The sequence below is a fragment of the Acanthochromis polyacanthus genome, chromosome 9 (assembly GCF_021347895.1).
Source record: "Acanthochromis polyacanthus isolate Apoly-LR-REF ecotype Palm Island chromosome 9, KAUST_Apoly_ChrSc, whole genome shotgun sequence".
NCBI classification, from domain to species: Eukaryota; Metazoa; Chordata; class Actinopteri; family Pomacentridae; genus Acanthochromis; species Acanthochromis polyacanthus.
In genome coordinates this window covers 31485466-31505876 of record NC_067121.1, presented here as the reverse complement: position 1 = coordinate 31505876, position 20411 = coordinate 31485466, and the positions used below count along the sequence as shown (strand labels likewise).

General features: G+C 41.0%; 2 protein-coding genes across 3 annotated transcripts; both read right to left on the bottom strand.

Moving 5' to 3' along the window:
- Positions 1-66: 66 nt before the first annotated feature.
- Positions 67-8862, bottom strand: LOC110964307 (UDP-N-acetylglucosamine/UDP-glucose/GDP-mannose transporter-like). Its single transcript, XM_022213006.2, has 13 exons — positions 8613-8862; positions 4160-4193; positions 3979-4065; positions 3814-3881; positions 3658-3729; positions 3505-3573; positions 2393-2495; positions 2222-2314; positions 2065-2132; positions 1129-1207; positions 570-652; positions 443-495; positions 67-344 (listed from the first exon to the last, which is right to left on the bottom strand). Exons 1-13 carry the CDS (start codon positions 8807-8809, stop codon positions 334-336), a joined length of 1017 nt encoding a protein of 338 aa, XP_022068698.1. The 5' UTR covers positions 8810-8862; the 3' UTR covers positions 67-333.
- Positions 8863-10030: 1168 nt separating this feature from the next.
- serbp1b (SERPINE1 mRNA binding protein 1b) lies at positions 10031-19592 on the bottom strand. 2 transcript variants are annotated; one of them, XM_022212993.2, is made up of 9 exons: positions 19202-19592; positions 18308-18488; positions 17845-17985; positions 17482-17553; positions 17090-17164; positions 16613-16790; positions 15289-15354; positions 14861-15046; positions 10031-11829 (listed from the first exon to the last, which is right to left on the bottom strand). In XM_022212993.2, the coding sequence occupies exons 1-9, from the start codon at positions 19455-19457 to the stop codon at positions 11770-11772; spliced, it is 1215 nt and encodes a 404-aa protein (XP_022068685.2). In that variant the 5' UTR covers positions 19458-19592; the 3' UTR covers positions 10031-11769. The 2 variants fall into 2 exon arrangements, with proteins under 2 accessions (XP_022068685.2, XP_022068675.2); XM_022212983.2 differs by having other exon boundaries at positions 14861-15049; positions 19202-19587.
- Positions 19593-20411: the final 819 nt, after the last annotated feature.

The following is a 20411-nucleotide window of genomic DNA, read 5'->3' as shown; positions in this document are numbered from 1 at the left end:
AATTTTGACCTGCTGACAACACGAAGGTTAATACCATACAGAGTGAACTGAGTAAATGAACTGAAATCCAGAATTATCTTAATTTTATTGATTTCTCATATAAAAATATCAGTTCCATTGCATTTAATCAATAAAAACAATTATAAAAGTTAGCATATTTTATCTAAATCACAGACAAAAAGTTTACATCACATCAAAAAATAATTTTCTATCATTGTAGCAAAACTCAAGTGTTTATAAAAGCATGATTTAAAAATAAATCCACATACAGAGCACGGATAACATGGCATGTGCTGGATGTAGCTCTTCAGTGTCGATGTGGGACTGCATGATTTAGGCCTTTTCTGTTCAATTTAAAGCAAAATATTTCAGACGTTACAGATCATTCCAAACAAATAAAACATTAACGGTGGGGGTTTGGATTCAGCTCAACAGCTCTTACTTGTTTGCTCCTGTGTGAAGGTGATGTAGGAGTACACCAGGCTCCCGGCGATACTGTGGGAAAACACAAACGTCACAAAACTTCATCTTCACAATGTAACCGTGTGAGGTGAGTGTCTGTTTCTTACCTGATGTTAAGGCCTAAAAAGTTCGTCCAGGTGAAGATGTAGTCTCCACCAAACACCATCCCAATGTAAGTGACGAGGATATTCTAGGGATGTCAAAAAGAAAATCACTGCACACGTATTTTATACTAAAATCTATCAGAATGTGAACGACAAAGGACACGAGCTTGCGGAGAAAAACAGGATTTATTCAATTTTGTTTTGTCTCTAAGATACCGACTGAATGCTTTGTTGCCATAGATGTCTATTTTTTTGTATTTTCTCTACTATGGGTGAAGCATTTCTGATGTGTAATTCATGCATGAGGGTGATTCATGAGTAATTCACTTTAATAAAAGATCACCATGGAAACGTGGCACAGCATCAGAAACGCCATTCACTTCAATCTAAAGTCCAGAAAAACATACAAACTTTTCAACTAAACTAACTCTCCGTGCTGCTGAAAGAAAGCTAAAAGTGTCCTTTCTCACTAGAAAAAATAAAAAAAAACAAAACAGTGAGCTGCCCCAAAATCTATCCTATCATTCACACGCTGATCAGGAGCCAACAGGAAATGACTTACCTTAATACAGCCTATGATGGAGGTGGTGAGTGCTGAGTTGTACTGCGTGCACAGCATGATGGAGTACATTAAAACGAACCTGTGCAACACAGTGGAGCAGAATTAGACAAGAGCAGAATATGACCTACTAATAATCCATACTCATAGGCATCTACTGTACTTACTAGACCCTCCAGAAAAACGCGGGCAAAAATCCTTGATTATGTGAATAAATATGCAGGGTTTTTATGCCCTTTTATGCGGAGAAATTGCGGAAAGTTGCAAAGTATGCGAATAGTTATGAAATAAGCAAAAATATGCGCGATTCACCTGCCGTCTGGCCGCGGAGGGATGAGTCCTCTAATCAGACACTGGGACTGCTGCGGGGTTACTGGACTGACAGCCTGTGCTTTGGGAGGGGGAGAAGCTCACAGCAGCACCTGCTGCTTGTTGAGGACAGTAACTGCAGAATGATCCCAGTTTTCCTGTCAGTCTCCAAAACGGCAGAAAAGTCGCTCGATTTGTGGCTAGTCGCTTTTGACAAAAAAAGTCGCTAGGACTCTTTGGAAAGTCGCTAGATTTAGTGAGAAAGTCGTCAAGTTGGCAACACTGGCGCCGCGCTCCGCATCAGCTCGTGCTTCTAGTGTGTGTGTGTGTGTTGAATGCGCGAACTGATGACGTCAGGCCGGGCGTCACATAAAAACTCACTCACAACTCCATTTATATTGGTCATAGTTTTCTCATTTTATGCGGAAATTGTGAAATCAAGCGGGACCCGCATATTTCTCTTCTTTTTCGTGGAAATGCGTGATTCTTGCGGGGATTATGCGCTGTTTTGCGGGGATTATGCGGTCTTTTAGGAAATAATTGACCCCCGCATAATCAGCGGCATTTTGGTGATTAATGCGGGAATTCATGCGATCGCATAATCGCGTTTTTCTGGAGGGTCTAACTTACCCCATGACACAGGAGAGCACGAACTGCACAACAAACATGGGATCGGACCAGCCTCCATACTCCATCCCCTGCACGAACACAAACACACACAGCAGCACTTACTCCAGCTGTCTGAACAAATTAAACACACCATTTTGTGCTAAGAAAACTCCCTTACCGAATGTAAATCCCCTGAGTAGTAAGCGTACGCCACAGTGGGACCAATCATGATCAGAGCGTTGTAATACAGCAGCCCGTATTTGCCCAGCTCCTATGAGAACAGCAGCGCGCTATCAGGAATATTCATGTTGTAGCAGCGTCACACTGAGCGATCTGCTGCCCTGCTCACCTTGGAGTCGAGTTTCTGCTTCATGTACGCCCCGCTGGCTGCTGTCAGAGCGTTGTTCAGCATTATGAAGATATATCCCTCGAGGTCAAAAGCTAAGTCGGCGCTACGGAACAAAACGACAACACGCCAAACAGTTAAACGCACTGCAAAAACTCAGGATCTTACAAAGTCTATTTGTCTTATTCTTAGTCAAAATGTCTCATTTCACTTGACTTAAGATAAATTCACTGAACAAGTGACATTTCAGCAAGATGGAGGGACTTGTTTTAAGAGAATGCATCTTAAATGTCTTGTTAAGTCAAACAATCTTGAAATGATCTTGTTTTAAACCTCATGTCATCCTGCAGGTCAAATTGATCCGTTTTACAGCTTGAAAATGTGGGAAAAAATATTTTCACCGTGAAAACTTGCACATTTTCAAAATTTTTGGGGAAATTTTTGAACATTTTTTTAAGAAAAAAAATGTCAAAAAATGTTTTTTTAAGAACATTCTGAAAAAAAATCGAGATTCGCTGGATTTCGGTTGATTTTTTTCTGAATGTTCTTAAAGAAAATATCAGAAGCTTTACTGATATATATGGAATCACTTTAGATATTTTTAGGATTTTTTTGAAGATTTTTATTCATTTTAAAAATATTTATAATTTATTTTTTTAAATTTTTATTTCTTGCCAAATTTGGGGATTTTTTTTTTTTTTAAATAAAACTTCTAAGGGAAACATTTAAGGGAATTTTCTTCCTGAAGGTTTTACAAATTTTCATAATTTTTTAGATTTCTTTTCAGACAAGGCAACAATATTTTTGGTGCCATAAATGAGGACAACAGGACGGTTAGGACACCTAAGCTTGGCGATCCTAGTAAAATAGAGCATATAATAAGTTTCCCAGCTAATTTTAAGATCTCAATATTCTAAATATCATCTCTTATTTCTAGAAATCTCACCAAGCCACTTTTCACTTGTTTTATTGGCTGATTTTTTTTTTCACTTATTTCAAGGTAAAAGTTCTTTGAAATAAGTTATTTTTCTTGTTTTCAGAGGAGCATCTTTTCCAGTGTATGTACTTAAACATGCAGCTTAAACAGCGGATGTCGGCGTTTGCTGCCGTCTCACCTGGCAGCAACGAAAGCCCCAAAGATCATGGTGAACACGGTCATCTTAATGGACGTGGAGAATTGCTTTCTGTGAGGATTGCAGGAAGAAATGATTCATTTTCACTCAACAGTGTCGGTAAATATTGAGGAGGAGGTAAAGAGCTACACTTACTTCAGCAAGATGCCCTCAAACACCATGGTGAGGAAAATACTGAACCTCCTCAGGACTGTGAACATGGGCAAACTGAGAAAGGAAAAACACAACGTGCATATTTATTAGGAAATTATTGCTGATGTAAAGCTTTAAAAACGGCCAGCAGGTTCTCACTTGAGTCGCTGTGTTCCAAACAGTCCTGATATTTGATTCCCGACATACAGAAGAGGCAGCGGGAACATCTGGAAAGACACATATAATAACATCAGAGCAGTTCTGATCTTTGATGTGATGACTGCTTTATAATTTATACTTCAGCTTCAACAGTCCCCTCCTGACCTTGCGTGGTATGCTCAAATCCATGTCTGGAAATGAGATAACGCCCAGCATCTTCCCGGTCCTCAGAACTACAACTGTGGCCAGCATCTGCAGAGGTTTAAAAGCAGGTGGAAAAATAAAACGTCAGGCTCTGTTATTAAGCAAACAGGAAGTAGTGTGGGTTAGTTTAAGAGATGCTTACTTGGCCGATTCCAACACATGTTGACGATGGAAATCTGTAAAACACAGAGGCAAAAAAATAACAATCAATCATGCAAATTCTGCTGTGGGTCCAACCTTTGCTTCACTTCCCAGTTAATCACATGAAGAAGAGTTTACATTATGCACTCATGCACTTTTTAAGGTTAATTTATGGTATTTTTAGACCAAAAGAAAATCTTAAAAACAGCATTTTGGCAGCAGAACAGTGCGTATTAACAGTGATGGAAAGCAACCAAGCACATTTCCTAAATTACTGCACTTAAACGTGATTACTTGCCGCCCAACGATGTACTGATCTTTGAGTTAGCTCCACCGCCACCATTAAAATGCTGCTGACACATTTTATGTATTACACAGTCCACTACAAAACACAGACAAAGATTAATACTTCTGAGAATGCAAAGCAAAACTGTGCAACTTGAAATGACTCAGTAATCTGATTACACAGACTAGCATTAGCCACCTGAAGCTACAGCTCAGTTAAAGGGCGTTTAATTTGCAAGAAAAAGAAACTGCTATTTCATAATTCTAAAGTTAGATGGAATGCTTTTATCTAATTTTAGTTTTAAAGAAATCTTACAATTCTGAAACTGTTTTCCTTGACATGAGTGACAGAATACTCCCATTTCAACCCCTGTGGAATATCATTTAAATGTCAAATGAGTCAAACTGTGTCACCTTTCATTATAGAGTATTTAGGTCAACAGGTAGAATATTTCCTCTTATGAAAGTGAAAACACAGGCCCTCATTTACAACCTCAATACAAGTGAATACAGCTGTGATCACCCAAACAACAAACAAACCTTTGATTTCTGATGAACACAGTTATAAACTGACCTGTGAACACCAAAACCTTCTCAACTTTGGACCTGTGGGCTGCTTATCTACATCGTGGCTCCATGTCTAAGGTAACGGACTTCATAAGGAGGCAAACGGTCACAGGAAGCTCAGTGAGAAGCGAAAATTCAGTCAAAGCACAGTTCCTAGAGTAATCAGGAGGCAGAAGAAGCCATGGTACCGCTGATCAGAGACACAGTGGTCGTCTTTCTAAAATGCATGATTGAGCTCTGAAATACAGATTTGGAAATGTTTTAGACAGGTCCAGGGGTAATCAAGGGAAATTCATCACATATTACATGGAAAATATGTTTTTCTCATTAAAGGCCTCGTGTAAGACATGACATTTTAAGGTTAAAATCCTGAAAACGACTGAATATTTGGCAGTTATGCTCAGGACTGATGCTGTGAAAGTGGGAAATAATTCATTTTTTAATCTTTTTAGGACAGTTTTGGACTCTGACTCATGTGTCCTCCCAGGTGTGAGTTTTCAAAAATAAAAAACACATCAAAATCAACGTTGATGCTGAGCACTGACACATCCAAGGCTGTGCGAATCAATCTAATGTCATAACTATATGGAAGATGATTCATTATTTGAGTTGTATTTGTTTTTTTAAAAAATCAGTGACATCATGCAACAAAAAAAAGCTATTTAAAAGATTAAAATGCTTAATAAGAAAAAACATATGTCTGTTAAAATCAAGACTGACACTGGCTTAAAAAATTAATGGAGGGTAACTGGGAAAAACAATAATATATATTTATAGGACATTTGTTTGGATGAATGTTTTTTTCCTTTTTACATTGACACCTGAGGGTCAATATAGTAAATTTACTCTGCTGTTGAACTAATGCAGTTACTGTACCAGTGATACAACTGTGAATGATAAAAAGCTGCCTGGAGCTGCTGGGAGCCTTTCGGACGTAAACTACTTTGCTAACTAGTAACATCCTTTCATTCATCATTCTCTCCTCTGATGGTTTCTTTGTTTGCGACACATTTATTAAGAAAGATTCAAAACCCAGCTTGATAAACATGGACAGCTTGTGCTGCGTCCACGATGCCTGCAGGAAAATAAAAGCGTCTTCTATTCACAGACTGCATCTTTGAACCTATTAGATGAGTCTGCCTGAGCTGCAACCTTTCCTAAGAATGTGTGTTTTCAGTTCAGCTTCAGTGACTACTTGTGTTTATTTCCTAACTGTATATTGCTATCATTAAAAACTATTTATTATTAGCAATACTTTCACTATTTTAGCTTAAGACTGGAGAAAAAGCTCCTCATGACTGTCAGAACACAAACAGAATGGCATTTGTAGAATATTTTAGTATGTTTTATCGTCTTTTTTAATGTTTTGTTGTTGTTTATGAATGTAAATCCAATTTTTAAAGGTGCTATACAGCTAATTATTTCCAAAGCCGTAGATATAAAGTTCATTATTATTAATGCTACTGAGCTAGATGTTTTGGCTGATAATATTTTCAATGTATTAGAATTCATTACCATCACTATAGGTGTGCCTCGTGAACAAATATTAGCTCTGCATGTCTGCTCAGAAGGTTTCCAGTGCAATAGTCTCACTAGTATCTGAGTGCTTTTCCATTGCAGCAATAATCCATTTTTAAAGAAACTTTTATGAATTGGAATATCATTATTTTCTGTAAACTTTGCTTCCTTTGCATTTTGATCACAGATGTTGTCCCAAAAACTGATTACCATCCAGTTTATATACTTTAATCTGGGTCAAACATGCACAACTTTATGTCAGCGGTGATGGCAGAGGTAGGTCATTGTGAACAGGGGCGGATCCGGGGGGTGGGGGTGGGGGGTGGGGGCGGTACAGGAGGTACAACAGATATTTTGGGGGGGGGCACCGAAAAGGTGTAAGAAAAAATGAAAGCTGCAACCGACCTCTCACTTTTACAAAGTAGTTTTCATGGTTTTTTTTTGGCTCCTGAACCCAATAGGAAAGCTCTATATGACCTTCTCATTTGGACTGTTAACATTAAAATTATGATGGACTTGTTTCCTTGTTTATGTGAATTACAGCATCATTAGGTGCAGCATCTGCCTGTTATGTAAAACTAGTAAGCTCAACGACAGAATCCTGAGGGCAATTAAGTGACAAATATTGTACAAGAACAGCACTATATACAACCCTGTCAATTTCCACTTCTTAGAATATTTACTGACAATTATCACACCTAAAATAAGAAATAATATTCTGTACTGCCCTAGTTGAGGTTTTAGGAATATTTCTTTTAACCAGCCCTTCAGGTCTCTTTGACGATTTTGGATGGAATACTCGGTTAAACCAACATTTTACGTGCATGTCCGGGATTTTTGGTGGAATGATCCTTTAAGGTGGATGTGTGAGGACCTTGTAGGTGGAATACTTCCTGAAACTAACCTTTTAGGTCAACATTCAGAGATTTAAGGTGGAATATTCCTTTAAACCAACCTAAATTTCATGTTTTGATCATTATCAAGTGAGAAACCTCAATCCAGACTCCTCATAATGATGTTTGAGATTCATGCTGCTGTTATTTGTTTAGTCCGGACTAAATGACAGTTAACTTTTTTCCGTCAAAAAGTGACATACATAAGCATAATTTTGGACACTTGATTGGCCATTTGTCAAAAACGTGCCTAGTTTACTATCTTTTCATATGTTTCTATTGTTAAGGCAATCATCAAAGTGTAATAAAATGTCCTTTGATTAATCAATAAAAGAATGTGAATTTCTAGATGATTTGTTACACATTATTACTCCTTAGCAGATTTTGACTCATAGAAAAAAATACAAATATATAAACCCAAATATAGAAAAAAACAGCAAAAAAAATTAAACATTACACACATATATGAATTTTTTTGCTTTATTTTTGATATTTTAAAAAATTAACATTAACACTTTTTGCTGATTTTTCATTTTTAGACTTTATATATATATATATATATATATATATACACACACACATACACAAGAGCAAAAAAATTAAAGAAATAAAATAAAAATAAAAATACTGTATACTTTTGTCATTGCATTTCTGCAACGAAACTTTGTTGGCACATTTGTTTGAAATTGCGGTCATTATTGTCAGATTTCACATTTCTTTTAGTATAAAGCACTTTGCAAGTTGGTTTCCAAGAGATGCTACACAAATAAAGCTATTATTACTCTTTATGACGTGCTAATATCATTTCAGTCACAACGTAGGGGCTGCAGTCACTCTTTTTGGCAAGTGGAAAATGGCATAATACGAGCTGAAATTGATGCTTTAAAGCTATTTTAACGAGTAGAATCTGCTGGATTGGTTGTATTTAAGGGCACAGAATATGAGGATAATTGCTGCTCAGGATAGCACTCAGTTTTTGGCACACCACCTGTAAACACATAAAGGTGTGTGAGTAGCACTGACTTCAGTACATGTCCAGCATTGTCTTGAATAGAAACATTTTCCTTTCTCAGGATAACATTAGTTTTCTTTACTTCACCCTCTCCTTGCTGTCTGCCTCCATGTACTAGCTGTCACCGCTGACATAAGTTGGTCAAACGTCCTTTCTAACTCGTACTTTGCTCTTCTTACCTGTAGCTGGTCAAGACGCTCTTGTTCACAACCACGATGAGGAACGAGCTGACTCCGTAAAACGCCGCCGCTAACAGCTTCACCAGAACCGTGGGGCCGTCACCGGACGTGTCCTTCTTGTTCCTGGAGGATGCTCTGCCGGCGGCCGAGCTCCTGTCGCCGTGTTCGTGTCTCCGTTTTCGGGCCGCCGCCATCATTAATGTCCAGCTCGCATCGCTGCGAGGATCAACTTCCAACGGAAACCTGTGAATCCGTCTGCACATGCGCACAACGTCACTTGAAAGTAAGGAAGTAAAACATCTGGATTTAACTACGTTTTGAAAACTCTTTAAAAACAATCAAAAGAAGTCAGTTTAAAGTTTTATAAACCATTTTAACTTGTACTCTGCATTCAAAATATGGAACTGAGTTGTATATTTGAGTTTAGTCGATCTTTAAGACTTTTTTTGTTACCTGGAACTATTTCACCCTTCATACATGAGACTACTTCATTATTTTTTCAAAACTGCCTTTACAATTCCTCATATCTGTCTTTCATCTGTTCATTTCACAACTCGCTAAACCCAAGGACCTGAACTTTGAAAAGCACATTCATTACAGATTTTCAAAACCAATGAAGCCTCTTGAAACTCAATTTAAAGAACCAAAAAATGAGGTCCAGCTGCATTTTTCTGAAGCTTAATGGGTGAAAAGTACACAGATTTAAAGTTATAGTGGCTGTTATCCACTTCTGCCACATATCAGATTAATATAGAAAACATTTGAAGAGTTTGTTTTAAACTAACTCACTAAAAAACTGAGAAAACATTATCTTAACACATTTGAATTGGTAGTAGAAAACAAGGGTTAAACCTCAAACCAATGCAGTTTAACACAATCCACCAGGAACAGACTACGTGGGCTTCATGGTCATTTGGAGACTAATTTGTGATGCTACTGGGTTTTTTCCGAGTTACATTTTCGAATAAAATAAAAGTGAGCCTAGACTAACAGTTCTCAATAAAATGGAGTCCAATTTAAAAGGCCCTTTAACTACAGCTTCCAAACTTTCAACAAAAGGTCTGATTTATTGCAGAGATGTTGTACTAGACTGCATTTGTTCTGCTTGGTTTACCAGATAAACCACAACCATCCCTATCTAGTGGCTCGGTGGTTAAGACTTTGGGTTTTTAACCAGAAGGTTGGGGTTGCAAACGCCAAGTTGGGACCCAAAACAAGCCCCTAACCACATCACATTTGCAAACAAGACTTCAATTCACCACACTCTGCCATGACAAGAAAGCTGAATCTTACCTAAACTGGCTAACAGTGTAAACCAAACCCTTACAGACTGTTTATATTCCTCCTAAGTCTACATGACATGAGCTGGAAATACACCACAACCCCCTCGTGTGTTCAAAGCAATAAAGAGTCGGCAGCACATTTGTATACACCTTTAAAATCACAGCATTGATTTGAAACAACCCGACGGCCATCGACAGAATACATGTAACACCTCTAAAGCAATTTATTAGAACAGGGATGTTTGCAGGGAAAAGTTTCATCGTCACGTGGCTCAAACAGTCGTACAAGAGAACTGCTCCAGCCGTCTGTATCGGCGCGTCGCCAGCAAGTCTTTGCAGAGCACAACATGTAAAGCTTTGAAATTCACTCCATGTCTTCATTGTAACGCCCCCCCCACCCCTGCCCATTCCCCATGTCAGACATACCCGCTTTATTAAAAAGAAAACAAAAAAAAAAACGCTCACTGGCGACGCTGACACAGGTGGCTGAAAGCACCATTAGCTTACATTCTGTAGCTCATGATTGTTCCACGATGACAGCCGACATTTCTTTCAGACAAATTATGCATTGACCCATCAGCACGGATAAAAAAAAATAAAATAACAGCAAATAAGTTGGAAAGAGGGGAAGAAAAAAAATCTTCAGAGGACTGGGGCTGATAAAACCAAATGCTTTGAGATCTAAAAAGACAGCAGATTCTCTAAAAGCAAGATATGTCCATGACCTATCTATCACTCTCACCTACATTTCAACAATCGCCTCTCAAAAGACAGTATGAACTACTTCAGGCGAGAATTTGCCGTCTACTGTTTGAGAATGGCAAGTTCTTAGCAGAGGAATACTTAAATTCTAAGTAACTAGCTGTCAAATTCACACATTCAGTCGCACTTTGCTGAACACACACAGCCACACACACACACGCACACACACACACTGTATATCCTTAACAAAAAAATACAATATCTGCTTAGTGGTCCTGAAGTTACAAGTAGTACAGTCTGTATGACCTAAGAGGACCAGCCTAAAGATACATTGGGCCCTGGGACACCCTGAAAACACGGGTAGCACATCTGGATCAGGGGATACGAAGCGTTACTAACAACTGGTCCACCAAAAAAAGGCAAGCTATCCAAAAAAAATAAAAATATAAAGGAAAAGAGGCATTAAGTTTCACTGCACGACAAGCAGAAAAATACCGAGCTTTAGTAGGAAGTCACTTTGCCTGGTTACCCATCCGGAATTTGTGCCTCGCAAAGGGATGGGTAGTCAGGATCCCAGTAATTACACTTTAAATGCATGTTAAGCCATACTTCAGACATCTAGTACAAGTTTCTTATGTAGTGTAGTGCTACCACATCAGTGTGTCTTACTGCGGGGAAAAGAAAAAAAACCTCCAGTAGAAAGTCTTTCCTAAAGATTACCCCATAATACTGAGCTGAAGTCATGAGAAAAAAAAAAAAATAGCACAAAAGCTTTGAGGGGGAAAGAGATACACACACTTCAACCTAAATGCAGAAATGCATAAATTCAAGCAGCACAAAAATATCAATGAAGTATGCATAATCTCTGAAAAAAAAAGAAAAAAGTATGAAAACATCCCTGCTTTCATGTTCCTAAATACAAAACTTCAGTGTAACAAGAGGTCCTTTTTCCGCCGTTGTTTTTTTTTTTGTCTTTTGTTCTCCTTTAAAACAGGTAAAATTTAAGTCCTCTGGTGGTGTGAGTGGTATGGGATGACAGTCTTTTTTTGTCATTATTTTTTTTTTCTCTCTTTGTTTTCTTATATACTTGAAGATGTGGTAAGCATGCAAGCCTCGTAGAGGAGGGGCCCCGGAAGGGCTGATGGGTGGGCTGGTGGTGAAAGAGGGAGCCTTTAGGCCAGAGCTGGGAAGGCCTCAGGATCATCCACGTTGGGGACTGACACTCCACTGGCCTGGTGGGAGGAAACACACAAGAAGCAGGAACGTTAACAAAACTTGTATTGAAGCTGCTGTAATCAACATACCTGCCCCCCCACCCCCCCCCCCCCAAAAAAAAAAAAAAAAAAAAAAGTCACAACCTGGATTTAACTAATCAAATAGATAAGAGCCTTCCATTGGATAATTACTGCAGTGATGAATACATTTCAGCTGCAACAACTTATTTACCCCAAGCTGATGCAGTGAGGAGCTTCTCATTTCTTAAACAACCAAGTTGGAAGACATCCTGTGTCATAAAAAAGATGTTAATCTGTCTCAGAAGGGTCAAAGCAAAGAAAACAACTGAGAAGATTTCTGAAGCTGCTAAAATCAGGCTAAGAACCATCTTATCATGCATGAATCCAACTGTGTGTTTTGTGTTCCTTGTTCCCCACCCTCCTCTTCTCCCATCCCTTCATCTCCCTTCCCTCTCCCCCTCTACTTCTCTATGTCTTCTGTCCCCCTCAACCTGCCCGACCAGCAGGCAGATGGGTCTGCCCATATGAAGAGTCGGGCTGTGCTCAAGGGTTCTTTCTGTTAAAAACCAGTGCTGAGACGGTACCATGAGTCTGCAGGGTTTTTGCTGCATAGAGGAAATTTTGGTGACCCCCAAACAGGTTTTAGTAAGCACCAAAGAACTATCAACAGGGCCAAAATAGTAATGACTGGGAATAAAAATTAAGTGTTAAAAACTGCTTATTTTGCTTGAGTAGAAACACGGAAAGCAGCACAAACTCATTTACGCAGATGAATGATGCTTACTGACAAACATAATCACCTCCCAAAGGCCCAATCTGAGCCACCACAATTCCAGGTTTGATCACATAATGCTCACACATATTACTGAAACACAGACTAAATAAATGAGTGTACAAACAACAAATGCAGATGCTTCCACACAGGTGCAAAGCATGTTCTCATTTCCCAAATAACATCCAATTACAGTCTCTTGCAGGTACAACAATGCTGAGCGGGTCCAATTTATTCCGATTTAATATATAAACATGGCAAGAGGAAAAGATCTAAGTGACTTTTAAAGAGGGTTCATTGTTGAGGTACAGATGGCAGGAGCTTCAGTCAAAAAGACTTCTCAACTGGTTGCAACAGAAAGAGTGACTAAACTGGCACATGCACTTAGATTTATGTTGAAGATATCAATTGAAAGGGTAGGAAACTGTGGTTGACAGTGCACATTCAATGATTGTGCTGCTTGTGCATTAGTGACATATGCAACGAAAACCAAAAGAGCAGCTCTTCCTGAGGTGGCTCAGCAGAGCACGACTTGATCAGACTGACGGTAAGAATAGTAAATAGACAAGGACGTAGTGGAGCTGCAGGGCATAAACTCTCACTATAAATGCCTTTTTTTTTTTTTAAGTCCACTGGTTTCTTTGAGGAAAAGACATTAGTATTTTGGCAGCACAGTGTTGCTCAATACCTTGAAGTGTTAAGTTTGAAAGGGAATGCTTGAAAATAATGCCACATTCTGCAAGGTTTAATAATAATAATGAATTATCTGAGTTACTGGACTGAGTAATGGTGTTCTTGATATGTTTTATTTGAGTGGTGGCTTATTAGACTGTAGTTGGGTGCCACAGTCTAGGTAACTGTTAATGAAAACCACCGATAGAGGCAGCCTTAGATTAGGAAAAAACCTACCGTAATTTTCGGACTATAAGCCGCTACTTTTTTCCTCACGCTTTGGACCCTGCGGCTTATACAAAGATGCGGCTTATGCACAGATTTTTACGTGGGAGCTTCATGCCATCATTAAGTTTAGCCTCGTCACATCAGACCAATAAAATTACCAAACAGGTCACAGTGGACCATTGACACTGTTCAAATTAAATCAAACACACTAAATTCTTCAGATCAATCATTCTGTGCTTCAAGCACACACCCTCATCATGGAAAACACGAAGAAATGCGTATGATGCAGCTGTTGCAGGCCAAGCCTGCTCTCCTTTAACCTAGGCAGGTTACAGTGTGTGTGTGTGTGTGTGTGTGTGTGTGTGTGTGTGTGTGTGTGTGTGTGTGTGTGTGTGACTTGAGGAGGAGCGCTGCAGCCGTGTGTGTGTGTGTTGCAGAGTGAAATGCATCATGATGATATACGATACAATAAAAACTTAAAGATAAGTTTTAGCGCTAGCGTGTTAATCTAAGCGTGCTAGCTTAGCGCGTTGGAGTTGGCAGCGTGCGTGGACTGACTTTATGTGTTTCACTGCCATGTTGCAGGCACTGTTCGGGAAGAAAGTATGTATTTAATTACAAGTTAAATAAAATCTTTCAGTGTAAATATCTCATGTTACAACGTGGACACCTGCGGCTTATAGTCAGGTGCGGCTTATATATGTACAAAACCTTTCTTCTTTTTAAATTTAGTGGGTGCGGCTTATATTCAGGTGCTCTCAATAGTCCAGAAATTACGGCATATAAAAAACCTACGCATATAATCTTTGCTACATGAGTTTCTGAGACCTCTAACAACATGATAAATAGTTAAACAAATAGGACAAAATTAGTTTTTGTTTCTAAAAAAATCAACATTGCTGTGAGCAAAATGTTCCCAAAACTGCCCAATGTATCAAATGGGAGACAAAAAAAAAAAAAAAATCAACAAAATGACGTGGCTTTTTTTTGTGGATTTTGTTAGAAAGGTTTTAATAAACATCTCAGTTCCAAAAAAACTGAATTTTCTGGCTATTTTTTGGATGGATCAGGCTTCACAAAGTTAAAAAAAAAAGAAGTATGGATTTGATGCCATCGTGCCAGTTCAATACTCTAACCTCTGCTCTATCATAACAGATGTCCTCCTCACCATTGTCAGGGAGTGTGTTTTGCCTGGTGGAGCATGTAGTCACTGGTCTGTTATTTCAGCTCCTCTATGTTCCACACCACATTTTCCAAGTCAGTGGTTTTACAGCGTGTTCGAGTCAGCGGGCTAAAGCTTTTTGTGATCGACACTAAACCTTTGTCGTTGGCAGCGATTACAGCTTTTGTTGTTACCTTTTCGGACCGTCCTCCCCCACGCGCCGTCCTGCTGCCTCCCCCGCCGCGGCCTCCCCTGCCTCCACGCGCGCCCCCACGCCCGCGGCCGGGGCGGCCCAGGTCTCCAAAGTTGATCTCCAGCTGAGATGTGATGTCGTTGGCTGGTTTGCGGAAATGGTGGTCACTGGACTCGTCAGCGGTGCCCTGCTGATGAGCACAGATCATGACAAGTAGGTTACAGAGCATTACAGCAAAGTGTTTCTTTTGCATGCACTGTTTCTCCATTTTCTTTGGAACTGACCAAGTAAAAATGAAATATTCTAGACTATTCTCAGTACTTGAGGGGGGGATTAAAACCCTCAGTAACAGATGGTTTATTACAGATTTAACACCAAATGTTTTCCTGGACTGTGTGGATGAAGGACCAGTGTGAGAGATGTAGACACCTTGTGGTACAGAGTGTGAGAGTCTGCTTCCGTCTCTGCGGCGTCAATCAAAGCACCAACAGGCCTCTGGAAATGAAACAAAATGAACATCAGCAGGAAGCTATTTTTAGACGTAATATCTCACTAACTGGCCAGAAGACCACGTGATCTCCACCACCACTACAGTGAGTGTACCTCATGCTAACGTCACACACAAATTGCAGAGCGAACATCACAGCGAGCCCTGTGACAATCGTCTATTTAAATACACACAAAGAAAGACAAGACGACAAAATCTAGGTGCTGGCAACTTTTATCACAGCCCTTTCATTTACAAAGACAACAAGAGAGCAGTCAGATCCTGAAGTCTACATCAGGTTACCTGCAGGCTATGGAAATATCAGCAGTGCTCACATTGGGTCTGCACTAGTGACAGATCTACTAATCAGTCAGCTGATTAATCAGGTCAAGTAAATGGCATTTTGAAGAAATCAGCATCAGCTAGTGTGCACAGCAGCAACTTCATGACAGGAAGCCTCACCTCCACTGCTGATAACAGGCTGCGTTTACTACAAATATTACTATCGCTAAAAGAGGCGGAGGAGAACCTACAAACACACAGAGGCCATTGTTATCTGCTAATCAAGCAGACCTCAGAGAGCATGATAAGTATACACTGAGTCTAAACGCAGCAGGGAATTCTGCAGAACGGATGCTTGAAAAAAGGAAGCAAATTCGAAGTTAGCGACTGTGCAGAGAGAGTTAGCGTTACTAGAAGTGCTAAGGCATGAGTCAAGATAAACGGCACTGTCACAGTTCAATAAATCTTCCCAACAGTTGCAGGAAGTATTGTGATCTGCTGATAAATGCTGTGAAGTGCACTAAAACTTCTCCTTCTTCATCACCTTCACATTAGACAAAGGAGGTTTAGTTGATTTGTTTAAAGTAAACGCACTAAAACAAAACACAACATGATATCGGTATTTTACATCTGCCATTAGCCAACTTGCTCTTGAAAAATCGCTAACTACATCGCTCAAACACTAGCAGTCTGTGCAGTAAACCTTCTGTCATGCACTCAACATCTGAGCTGACATCCTAAAAAACGCAACACGACTTGAGCAGGTTTGAGAGCCTCCAAAGTGCACATTTCTGTTGTCGTAGCACTTTGTTCTGTGCTAGAAAACTGAATTACAAACGAGTACATGTGTAGCATCATTAACTGGTTTAACAAGCATTTATCATCTCAGCAGGAAGAGACACAAGACTAACCGTAAATATCTGATCTGCACACAGTGGGAAAAAGTTTTCCACTGTCCATAATATCATAAACCATCACACTCACATCTTCGCTCTTGGACTTGTGCAGCACGTATCCCTTCTTCCACTGGCTGTCGGCTCCCTCGTTGGGCTTCCGGATGTTGAACTCCACCTTGGTGCGCTCCTTGTCCTGCATGGCCTTCCACTCGTCCAGGGTCATCTCTCTGGGACCTTCATTTTTCACCTCTTCAACCTCGTTCTCTCTGGAATGCGAGCACACAACAATGTAGCGCCATAGTCCTCAAACAGCCAATCCTCTTACCTCTATACATGCTCTCTAATCCTGAGGCCAAACGGTCGGTGACAATGTTTATCCCATTTGCACTTAAGCTTCAAGGCAGAATGCGCATGCAGAAATAATACTGTGTGCGACACACGACGACATCCAAAATCCAGAGCATCACAGCCTGATGACATAATATTTTTTTTGTAGTTGTATTCTTAGACAGGTGAGATTCATTGCAGTGTCTCTCAAAACATCTGACAGTAAATGGGTTCTCACTTGTTCTCAGAGCCGGCAGGTGCGTTTTCCTCTCCCTCTGGGGTCGTCTCTGGAGCGGCAGTCTGTTCAGCCTCACTGGGAATAAAGAAACACTTCTTGTCAATAATCATAAATTGGCTCAAGCTGACGCATCATCCCACAGTGGAGCCTTTCCAAGCTAGCTCACAAACTGTGTAAGCTAATATTAGGCAACAATAAAATCTAGAACTGAGCTGTAAACATTTCAGAAAGTCAGACTGCAGTATCCTGTGGCATGGACATCAAAAATCTTTGCTTTAATGCAAAAATATATTTAAGAAACTACATATTTCCATGTCCGTGCAAATATCAGATGTGCACTGACAGTTACACTCTGACAAAACAGGCCATGTGTCCGTTTGTGAAAAACTCACCTCGCTTCTTCTTTCACATTGCCCCAGTTGTGTGAGCCGCTGCCACTGCGCTTCTCCTCAGTTTTCTGATTGCTGGAGCAAAAACAAACAACAAGCGCATTGAGAATGTGTCTAAAAATTCCCCTCAGCCCACAATGAAGAGTAATTGGAAAACAAACTCTTGACCTCACGTTTGTAGTCAAAAGCAGATTAGCGCACTTAACTTGGCCGACAGAACAAATGGTAGCGCTGATCCTAATCTGAGACATCATTAAGAAACACTTTCTCGTGATGATAAAATGCGGCACAAAGGAAGGCGGCTCCATTTGAAAATGACATGCAGTTGGTGAGTGATTTCTACTCAGCGGGCCGCTGAGGACTCACGATTTGTCATTGCCGCTGTGTCTGTCGAAGTCTCGTTTCCCACGCGAGTCGAAGCCGTCTCCTCGGCCCATGCCCCGACCTCTTCCACCACGCCCACCTCGGCCGCCACCACGCCCTCTCGGGGGCCTGTCTCCAGAAGGCCTGATGGGGGACACGGACACAATTTAGAAAAGTGGACAACAGTGACCTTATTTGAGAAGCAATCATCTCTAGAAGATCATGCAACACACAAGCACATGTAATCTTATTAATAACAGTTTCCACAGAAATGTCAGAGAGCAGCCCAGCTCCCAGACCCACTAATTTACAGATGACTGCGATGCTGCGGTTAAGCGAGCTAAGATTATATCAACAGCAGCAAACCCCGCATCCACCTCCACACTGGTCCTGCAATCACACCAGCCAGCCTGGAGCTCCTCAGCTTGTTTAAATATGCTCTTCATCATTCATCACAGACACTCACTTGTCCACCGAGAACTCTCCACCTCCCTCAGGCTTGTCCTCAGTGGGCTTCTCAAACCGGCGCTCGCGAGGAGGTCTCCGGTCCGGCCTCTTGTCTCCGGGCCGCCCTTCGCCCTGTCCGCCCTGGTGCTGGGATCCAGACTGGCCCTGCTGGTCCGGTCTTCTCCCCACCCGCCTGATACCTGCAGGGCACAAAAGGAATCTATTAAGCTTTGCTGGTTCAAGAAGTACTTATAATGTGGCTGTTTGAGTGTTTGCACCATGTGTGCAGGAACATGCAAAATACTATGTAAACAACTAATTTAACTTCCTCTCCTCTCTTGTTTGCAGTTTATATTATTTCATGCAACTATTCTTTACTTCATGCTACATCGACATTTTCAACATATAACCTCAGAATATGACCGATAAGCTGTGAAACATTTGTCAGATTTCACTTCATCCAGAGAGCTCAGCCTAGTGTCCCCAGTGCTCAGGTGAGTATTTTAAATATTTGCTTTGCAAAGCCTCCAGCTGCTAGCGGAGCTGCGCAGCTAAAGTCTGAGCATCACCCAGCAGACAAGTAACCCAACACTGCACCTTCCAGTCGGATGCTGGAGGAAACCATTTCTGCGACACAGTCTGCACAGGACCTTGCTGGTGGCTTTATGAGAGCATCTCAGTAAAGCTCCGAGCTGCAGGCGTGTGTCCGTGTCCGACTAACCCCAGCCCTGGAGTCTGGATGAGTCTGTCCTCTATAGCAGCAGGACAGGGTCCATGTTGACCTCACGCTGTGTTTCGCTCCGACCAGCATCAGCTAATGTAGCTAACAGGAGCTGCACATGACAGCTGCTATCAAAACCACAAAATAAACATTCACCGCACACGAGCGAGGCAGCAGGTGCCGTTATTTTACCTTCTTTCTTCAGGGGAACCGGCGCCTGGGACTCCTCCTTTTTGTCCAGCAGCGGGTTTTTTCTGTCCTTCTGTGACTCCTTCTTCGGCTGCTTGGCGGCTTGAGCCGCGGTCTTGGTGGAACCAGCAGCGGCCCCCTCCTTCTTCTTGTTTTCAGCAGCTTTTAGGATCTCGAACGGGTCCGACTCGTCGTCTAATAACTGGTCGAACCGGTTGGTTACGACGCAGCCGAAGCCTTCTTGCAGGTGTCCGGGCATGATGGCGCCCCTTCAACGGGATTCACCTCCGATTCTACGAGGCTTGATGCGACCAGATCGCTGGATGCTGCCACAAGATGGCTGGGAGAGCTGCCCCTTCTCTTCCGGTGCGAGCACCATCCGGGACATCGCGCGGCGCGCACCAATCTGAGCACGCGGCGGCTGCAATGTTTTTATTTACATTATGTAATGGTGTGCTTTCATCTCCTGCTGCTCTAATCCGAGCTTTAATTTCTCAGAGGATGCTACATGCAGGGGAGGCTTTTAGCAGCATCACATCAGGCTCTGAGGCTCTGCAGCTGCTCTGTAAACATGATATTCTGCTGAGGACAGACATTGCTCACAGAGGTGGAAAGAAACTAAAAACCTGGAAGTCACACACGAATTTCAGGAACTCTGTTATGCATTTGATCTATAGGGGGGAATGACAATAATACATCTCATACTTTGTACTTTATTTTGGAGTGAAGGTTACTAATAATCTGGTGTGTTTGGATGGATACCCCACAGTTTTAGTGTGAACTGTGGTCACCATAGTACGCTGTAGAAGTTGCAAATGCAACTCACAGTTCAGACAAACCCATGAGGAGAGATGCTGCAGAGTATTTTAGGGGGAATAGTTCACCCACAGATTTGTTTGTCCACGTGTGGTGATCATTTATCAAACTACAGCCAGTAACAGGATATTAAAATGTGTTTTCATTGTTACTCAGCTACTTGTTACCATATTTTGTGTGGTTGTTTAGAGAGGTCCTGTTCTACGACACTTCCATTCACACAATAATGCCACTGCTGCAAGACTGTGAAATGAAAAGAAAACAAATTAAAAACAACTTGATTTGACAGAAAGATATTCTGACTGTGGTAAACAGCTGCTTTTATTTGCACGTAGACATCTTAGTTGCATTCACTGACACTTTGACACTGCTTTCTATGAATGATATTAACCTATCA

Bases quoted from the DNA above. Each gene is read 5' to 3' on its own strand.
- LOC110964307 (XM_022213006.2), bottom strand. From the start codon at position 8,809: ATGATGGCGGCGGCCCGAAAACGGAGACACGAACACGGCGACAGGAGC. The intron at 2,496-3,504 runs GTGAGACGGCAG...TTTGTTCCGTAG, and splicing joins GGGGCTTTCGTTGCTGCCAG to CGCCGACTTAGCTTTTGACC. The intron at 2,133-2,221 runs GTAAGGGAGTTT...GTGTTCGTGCAG, and splicing joins ACTCAGGGGATTTACATTCG to GGGATGGAGTATGGAGGCTG.
- serbp1b (XM_022212983.2), bottom strand. From the start codon at position 19,457: ATGCCCGGACACCTGCAAGAAGGCTTCGGCTGCGTCGTAACCAACCGG. The intron at 17,986-18,307 runs GTGAGTGTCTGT...GTCCCCCATCAG, and splicing joins GGAGAGTTCTCGGTGGACAA to GCCTTCTGGAGACAGGCCCC. The intron at 11,830-14,860 runs GTAACAACAAAA...TCCTCCCACCAG, and splicing joins GGGGAGGACGGTCCGAAAAG to GCCAGTGGAGTGTCAGTCCC.